The sequence below is a fragment of the Anoplopoma fimbria genome, unplaced genomic scaffold, assembly GCF_027596085.1.
Source record: "Anoplopoma fimbria isolate UVic2021 breed Golden Eagle Sablefish unplaced genomic scaffold, Afim_UVic_2022 Un_contig_8652_pilon_pilon, whole genome shotgun sequence".
Taxonomy (NCBI): domain Eukaryota; kingdom Metazoa; phylum Chordata; class Actinopteri; order Perciformes; family Anoplopomatidae; genus Anoplopoma; species Anoplopoma fimbria.
The window spans coordinates 1-7,500 of record NW_026553322.1 but is presented as its reverse complement, the minus strand read 5'-3'; the positions used below and the strand labels follow the sequence as shown (position 1 = coordinate 7,500).

Sequence of the window (7,500 nt, the reverse complement as noted above, 5' to 3'; positions counted from 1 at the left end):
ACCAGTCGCACCTCCTCCATCACAGCAGCCATGTTGTCCCCCAGCTGCCAATCACAGACAGAGTGATGATGTCACACAGAGTGATGATGTCACTGCACACACCAGCACCAGTCCATGAAGATGAGGTACCTGCTGGTACTCCATCCGCTCCAGCTCCTCCAGCTTCTCCTGCACAGGGTTAAGGTTCAGGGTCACGTCCTGGGCCTCCTCCAGACCTGAGGGGGCGACAGAGAGGTCTCAGAGGACAGCTGGGTTCAGGAGACAGGGGGTGTCATGACTGATGGAGAACATCTGTGCACCTTCCTGGACGTCTGTGTAGATGTGTGTCAGCGTGGACCAGTAGACGCTCTCCGCCCTCTGAACGATGGACGCCACCCGCTGAGCTCGGTCGCTCCTCAGCTGAACACACAACTCATCAGAGGTTATCATGGAGGATGTGACATGTTGATAGCACTATGATAGTAGATATGACATCATGTGAACATTAACCATCACCTGCTGCTGGATGAAGTGCAGGTTCTTCAGTCTGATCCCCCAGAAGTTAAACTCCTCAGAGGGCAGCGGATCCAGACCGTCCAGAACCGGCTGAGACGAATCCTGCTGCAGGAACTCTGACACAAGCTCCGCCCACTCCATGATCGTCGATTCACAGGCGTGGAGCAGCTTCATGTCTGACAACTTCCTGTTAGAGGAGAGAAGAAGAAGAGAAGAAGCAGCTTCACCGTTAGAGGAGAGAAGAAGAAGAGAAGAAGGAGCTTCACCGTTAGAGGAGAGAAGAAGAAGAGAAGAAGGAGCTTCACCATTAGAGGAGAGAAGAAGAAGAGAAGAAGAAGCTTCACCATTAGAGGAGAGAAGAAGAAGAGAAGAAGAAGCTTCACTGTTAGAGGAGAGAAGAAGAAGGAGCTTCACCGTTAGAGGAGAGAATGAACCAACAGATGGACATAAGTCTGTCTTACCGCCCTTCGGTGTTGTCATGGACTGCGTTGCCATGGAGATGGTCGTCATGGAGAGCGTCGGGATGAGCCAGAAAGGTGCGTCCCTCTATCTGAGCCTTCATCACCAGCGCCTCGTTCCTCTGCCGCTCCATGAACCTCAGAGCCTCCTCGGCCAGGCCCACCGCCCAGCTTCTGCTCGTCTCTGGGTTGCTAAGCAACGGGCAGGTCACCTGAGAGCAGAGAGGACACACCTTTAACTTTCACAAAGAACAGGGTGTTTGGGCCGGGTTAACCTGAGCCTCCAGTTAGCCTTAATGCTAGCTACCTCCTCAGAGACAGCGATGATGAAGCTCTTGGCGTCTGCTCCATGAACCTCTTGGATGATTGACGTCTTCTTCACGTTGTCTTTGGTGACGGCCTCGCGGGACGTTCTGGAGACGCAGATGACTTTAGTCTGGACGTGTTGAGGGAAGTCCAGGCCCACGGAGAGTCCGTGCTCTGCGTTCTGACTGATGAAGAGGTTGGTGTAGTCCGGAGAGTGGAAGAAGCTGTTGAAGACGACCTGGTTGTCCTCCTCCAGAACAAACTCCCTCCATCGCTCCTCCTCCAACCCAAAGCTGCTGACAGCAAAGCTCCTCACGGGGTCCATCCGCTCATCCATCACACCTCCTCTATGTCACTCTCCTCTATGTCACTCTTCTTCTTCTCTATGTCACTCTCCTCTATGTCACTCTTCTTCTCCTCTATGTCACTCTCCTCCTCTATGTCACTCTTCTTCTCTATGTCACTCTCCTCTATGTCACTCTCCTCCTATGTCACTCTTCTTCTCCTCTATGTCACTCTTCTTCTCCTCTATGTCACTCTCCTCCTCTATGTCACTCTTCTTCTCTATGTCACTCTCCTCTATGTCACTCTCCTCCTCTATGTCACTCTTCTTCTCCTCTATGTCACTCTCCTCCTCTATGTCACTCTTCTCCTCCTCTATGTCACTCTCCTCCTCTATGTCACTCTTCTCCTCTATGTCACTCTCCTCTATGTCACTCTTCTATGTCACTCTTCTCTCTATGTCACTCTTCTTCTCCTCTTTGTCACTCTCCTCTATGTCACTCTTCTCCTCTATGTCACTCTTCTCCTCTATGTCACTCTTCTCCTCTATGTCACTCTCCTCTATGTCACTCTTCTCCTCTATGTCACTCTTCTTCTCCTCTATGTCACTCTCCTCCTCTATGTCACTCTTCTCCTCTATGTCACTCTTCTCCTCTATGTCACTCTTCTTCTCCTCTTTGTCACTCTCCTCTATGTCACTCTTCTCCTCTATGTCACTCTTCTTCTCCTCTTTTGAAGCAGTTAAACCAAAGTGACGTCATATATCGACCGTTGGTTTCTGAATAACGGTCAGTGATGCCTTCACTGCGTTTTCTCCACGTCGTAAAACTGAAACGTTGAGAGTTTCAGTTTCTATCTTCATACTGTAGCCGCTCGCTGTTCAGACAGGGAGGACCTGTCATCTGGTTCTGAACCAGTCAGTTTAGTCCTCTATGTCAGTGGTTCTGAACCAGTCAGTTTAGTCCTCTATGTCAGTGGTTCTGAACCAGTCAGTTTAGTCCTCTATGTCAGTGGTTCTCAGATGGGGGTACGTGAGATTAAAAAAATAAATAATAATTAGCATCCATTCAAAAATCAAATCAATTAATTAAATATAAGAGTAAGTTCATAAACTGCATTTTATATTCAGGAGGCTATTCAATTTCATTATCCTAAAAACCTCAAACAATGGCGTCGTGGCTGAAGCTGAAAACACGGAGGGACACTGAAGGCGACACCAGAGCCGGTGTGACGTCAAACATGGCCCGCCCTACCCTGCCTCTGATTGGCTACTACTTGTTGCCTTCGTTGGTTGGATTGGTTAGGGTCGTATCAGCGTGAGCCAATCAGAGGCAGAGGAGGGCGGGGCCTCACACTGACGCTCTGAGCTCTGTGATTGGTTGCTGGGTCGTATAAAGACAACATGGCGCGAGTTACGACTGCAGCGAGGAGCAGCAGGAGACCAGGAGGAGACCAGGACCAGGAGGAGACCAGGACCAGGAGGAGACCAGGAGGAGCAGGACCAGCAGAGCAGCGTCATGTCTGTGCGGAGGACCACACCGGGACCAGAGACAACGGTAGTAGCATGTTAGCAGCTAACGCTAGCGCACTGTAATGTAGCATGTTAGCAGCTAACGCTAGCGCACTGTAATGTAGCATGTTAGCAGCTAACGCTAGCGCACTGTAATGTAGCATGTTAGCAGCTAACGCTAGCACACTGTAATGTAGCATGTTAGCAGCTAACGCCTGTATGGGGGAGGGGGTGTCACCTGGGGGAGGGGGTGTCTATGTCCTGTATGGGGGAGGGGGTGTCTATGTCCTGTATGGGGGAGGGGGGGAGGGGGTGTCTATGTCCTGTATGGGGAGGGGGGTGTCTATTTTCTGTATGGGGTCTATGTCCTGTATGGGGAGGGGGGAGGGGTCTATGTCCTGGAAATGATGAAACAAAAGGCCGATTGAAGCCCCCCCCAGCAGTGTGTTCACAGAGGGGGGGGTCGTGACAAAACCTACCTGAAGCGTTTCCTGATCCAGGTTCTGGTCTGGAGGGTTCTACCTGTTCTGGAGGGTTCTACCTGTCTTTAGGTTTCACCTGTTGATTTCTTCTGCTCTCTGATTGGCTCTAACAGAACGACCTCCGTGACCCCGTGGAGCGCTGGTGTCCTCAAGCTCAGACCTGCAACGTGGCGGTGAGTGACATCACATCTTTAACCAGCCAATCGGCTGAGGGGGCGGGGCTTAGGTCTGCTGGGAGATGATGTGAACAAAAGGCCGAATTGTAGCGCCCCCCTCAGGCAGAGTGTTCTCAGAGCGGGGCGCCGTGACAAAGATCGACCGAAGCGTTCGTCTGATCCCAGCGGGTCACCTGACTCAGAGGTCACCTGACTCAGCGCTTGGCGTAGTGGAGATGAGTGAATAAGAGCAGACTCGTGTAAATTGAAGCCTGTTTAATGCAGTCTGTGAGTGAACCTCCTGAAACGTTCCGTTTGTGTTCACTGACACCAGCAGCTTCTTTAAACTTTTTTCACCCGTTTAGATCTGGAAGCAGCTGCTGCGCCCCCTGCTGGACTCCAGAGTGCTGCACCCAGAGCGCCCCACCTCTCTTCCAAACAGAACTACCATTGACAGCAGTATTAACGTGTTGCGTTATCCAGCTAACGCTAGCAGCGTATACTGTAATGGAGAATGCTAGCAGCGGAAGCCAACTCCAGGCTCCGCCTCTGATGGATCCGTGAACGGTAAGATGTGATTCACCAGACGGACAGAGGCTGAACATGGCGTCTGTGTGGCGGGAAGGTTGTGTCAAGATGGCGACCTGAATGTCTCTGATGTTAACGAGCTGCCTGGTTTAAGAGAAGAATCCCTGATCTTTACTCTAGTGAGAGTAGTAGTAGTAGTAGTACTACACTGGAGGTACTTTGCTAAAAGTCAAGTGAATGTAGTAATGCACTGTAAAAACATTCTGTCTATGTCCTGGAAGGGGGTGTCTATGTCCTGTATGGGGGAGGGGGGTGTCTATGTCCTGGAAATGATGAAACAAAAGGCCGATTGAAGCCCCCCCCAGCAGTGTGTTCACAGAGGGGGGGGTCGTGACAAAACCTACCTGAAGCGTTTCCTGATCCAGGTTCTGGTCTGGAGGGTTCTACCTGGTCTGGAGGGTTCTACCTGTCTTTGGGTTTCACCTGTTGATTTCTTCTGCTCTCTGATTGGCTCTAACAGAACGACCTCCGTGACCCCGTGGAGCGCTGGTGTCCTCAAGCTCAGACCTGCAACGTGGCGGTGAGTGACATCACATCTTTAACCAGCCAATCGGCTGAGGGGGCGGGGCTTAGGTCTGCTGGGAGATGATGTGAACAAAAGGCCGAATTGTAGCGCCCCCCTCAGGCAGAGTGTTCTCAGAGCGGGGCGCCGTGACAAAGATCGACCGAAGCGTTCGTCTGATCCCAGCGGGTCACCTGACTCAGAGGTCACCTGACTCAGCGCTTGGCGTAGTGGAGATGAGTGAATAAGAGCAGACTCGTGTAAATTGAAGCCTGTTTAATGCAGTCTGTGAGTGAACCTCCTGAAACGTTCCGTTTGTGTTCACTGACACCAGCAGCTTCTTTAAACTTTTTTCACCCGTTTAGATCTGAAGCAGCTGCTGCGCCCCCTGCTGGACTCCAGAGTGCTGCACCCAGAGCGCCCCACCTCTCTTCCAAACAGAACTCTGTAAAGAAAATCCACGTTTTTAGTTTGAATCGTTTCATAATTGACTCTTTGGATTTAAAGTGTAAATAAAAATACAAAGCTGACTGTTTGTTCTTCTTCCTTCAATGAAATTAGTTTTAATAAAAATGAAATGGTTGAAGTGTAACTTTAGTCTGATCAGCTGAACTGACCGTCCATGAGGTTCAGTACTTCTGTTGTTCCTGAGCGTGCTAGTTTACCTTCTACTGACAGTACTCAGAGTCCTGCATTAAAAATGTTAAGTAGTAAATGGTTGGTCTGAAAGGATAAATGTCTGTTTTAGGTTTAACAGAAGATTCTCTGCTTATTTAGATCTTTATAAAGGTGTGTTCATTATTTAGATGTTCATAAAGGTGTGTTCATTATTTAGATGTTCATAAAGGTGTGTTCATTATTTAGATGTTCATAAAGGTGTGTTCATTATTTAGATGTTCATTATTTAATTGTTTATAAAGGTGTGTTCATTATTTAATTGTTCATAAAGGTGTGTTCATTATTTAATTGTTCATTATGTAATTGTTTATAAAGGTGTGTTCATTATTTAATTGTTTATAAAGGTGTGTTCATTATGTAATTGTTCATTATGTAATTGTTTATAAAGGTGTGTAATTGTTTATAAAGGTGTGTTCATTATTTAATTGTTCATAAAGGTGTGTTCATTATTTAATTGTTCATAAAGGTGTGTTCATTATTTAATTGTTTATAAAGGTGTGTTCATTATGTAATTGTTTATAAAGGTGTGTTCATTATGTAATTGTTCATTATGTAATTGTTTATAAAGGTGTGTTCATTATGTAATTGTTTATAAAGGTGTGTTCATTATGTAATTGTTTATAAAGGTGTGTTCATTATGTAATTGTTCATTATGTAATTGTTTATAAAGGTGTGTTCATTATGTAATTGTTTATAAAGGTGTGTTCATTATGTAATTGTTTATAAAGGTGTGTTCATTATGTAATTGTTTATAAAGGTGTGTTCATTAACATATTTATTAACCCTTTAAGGAGCTGACCGGATGTTGTAACATTAGTTTATTCTCATTATTATTTATTTCCTTTGGAGGTTGAACTTTTCCCCGGAAGTCGCTGCTGGAGAGGAAGAGGAGAAGAAGAGGAGAGGAGTCGACGTCACGGCTGGCGGCTCCTCACGGACTGTTATCGGGACGGACCGGGACGGACCGGGATGGACACCGACGAGGCCTCTCCGGTAAACACACCGTTAGTCCGCGTTAGAGCGAAGCTACCGGCGAGCTGTGACTGCGTTCAGACCCGGGACCGGAACCAGCACCGGACCCGGGACCGGAACCAGCACCGGACCCGGGACCGGAACCAGCACCGGGACCGGAACCAGCACCGGACCCGGGACCGGACCCGGTGACACATGGATCATAACGGGCTGTCGGAACTACCGACAGAACCAGAACAGAAACAGAACAGAACCAGAACAGAAACAGAACAGAACCAGAACCAGAACAGAAACAGAAACAGAACAGAACAGAACCAGAAACAGAACCAGAACAGAACAGAAACAGAAACAGAACAGAACAGAACCAGAAACAGAACCAGAACAGAACAGAACCAGAACATAACCAGAACATAACCAGAACCTGATGAACAGCTGACATGTGTCGTCATCCTGATCACGTGTTCTCACGGAGTCAGGTTTATGAATGGAGTGAAAGTACTACTACTACACAGTACTACTACTACACAGTACTACAACTACACAGTACTACTACTACACACTAGTACAACTACACAGTACTACAACTACTACACAGTACTACTACTACACACTAGTACTACTACACAGTACTACTACACAGTACTACTACACACTAGTACTACTACACAGTACTACTACACACTAGTACTACTACACAGTACTACTACACAGTACTACTACACACTAGTACTACTACACAGTACTACTACACACTAGTACTACTACACACTAGTACTACTACACAGTACTACTACACAGTACTACAACTACTACACAGTACTACTACTACACACTAGTACTACTACACAGTACTACTACACAGTACTACTACTACACACTACTACTACTACTACTACACAGTACTACTACACAGTACTACTACTACTACACAGTACTACTACACAGTACTACCACTACACACTACTACTACTACACAGTACTACTACACAGTACTACTACTACTACACAGTACTACTACACAGTACTACCACTACACACTGCTACTACTACTACTACACAGTACTACATTACA

The 7,500-nt window shown here is 47.2% G+C and overlaps 1 protein-coding gene, 1 long non-coding RNA gene and 2 other non-coding genes across 4 annotated transcripts in view; 3 read left to right on the top strand and 1 right to left on the bottom strand.

The window, feature by feature from the left end:
• LOC129116463 (dynein axonemal heavy chain 17-like) overlaps positions 1 to 1,956 on the bottom strand; it is a 10,420-nt gene extending 8,464 nt beyond the window's left edge. Inside the window, exons 1-6 of the mRNA XM_054627338.1 lie at positions 1,261 to 1,956; positions 957 to 1,165; positions 496 to 682; positions 300 to 399; positions 130 to 215; positions 1 to 44 (exon numbers count right to left, since the gene is read on the bottom strand). The exon at positions 1 to 44 is cut by the window's left edge and continues 82 nt beyond it. Coding sequence (XP_054483313.1) covers positions 1 to 44; positions 130 to 215; positions 300 to 399; positions 496 to 682; positions 957 to 1,165; positions 1,261 to 1,596 — 962 coding nt within the window. The 5' untranslated portion in view covers positions 1,597 to 1,956. The remainder of the gene's footprint in view (positions 45 to 129; positions 216 to 299; positions 400 to 495; positions 683 to 956; positions 1,166 to 1,260) is intronic.
• Positions 1,957 to 2,986: 1,030 nt separating this feature from the next.
• Positions 2,987 to 5,308, top strand: LOC129116461 (uncharacterized). The gene is made up of 5 exons (XR_008533544.1): positions 2,987 to 3,097; positions 3,647 to 3,706; positions 4,054 to 4,255; positions 4,737 to 4,796; positions 5,144 to 5,308. It is a non-coding gene; the product is annotated as an uncharacterized LOC129116461 (long non-coding RNA).
• Positions 3,764 to 3,875, top strand: LOC129116466 (small nucleolar RNA SNORD89). The gene has a single exon (XR_008533546.1). It is a non-coding gene; the product is annotated as a small nucleolar RNA SNORD89 (small nucleolar RNA).
• Positions 4,854 to 4,965, top strand: LOC129116465 (small nucleolar RNA SNORD89). The gene has a single exon (XR_008533545.1). It is a non-coding gene; the product is annotated as a small nucleolar RNA SNORD89 (small nucleolar RNA).
• Positions 5,309 to 7,500: the final 2,192 nt, after the last annotated feature.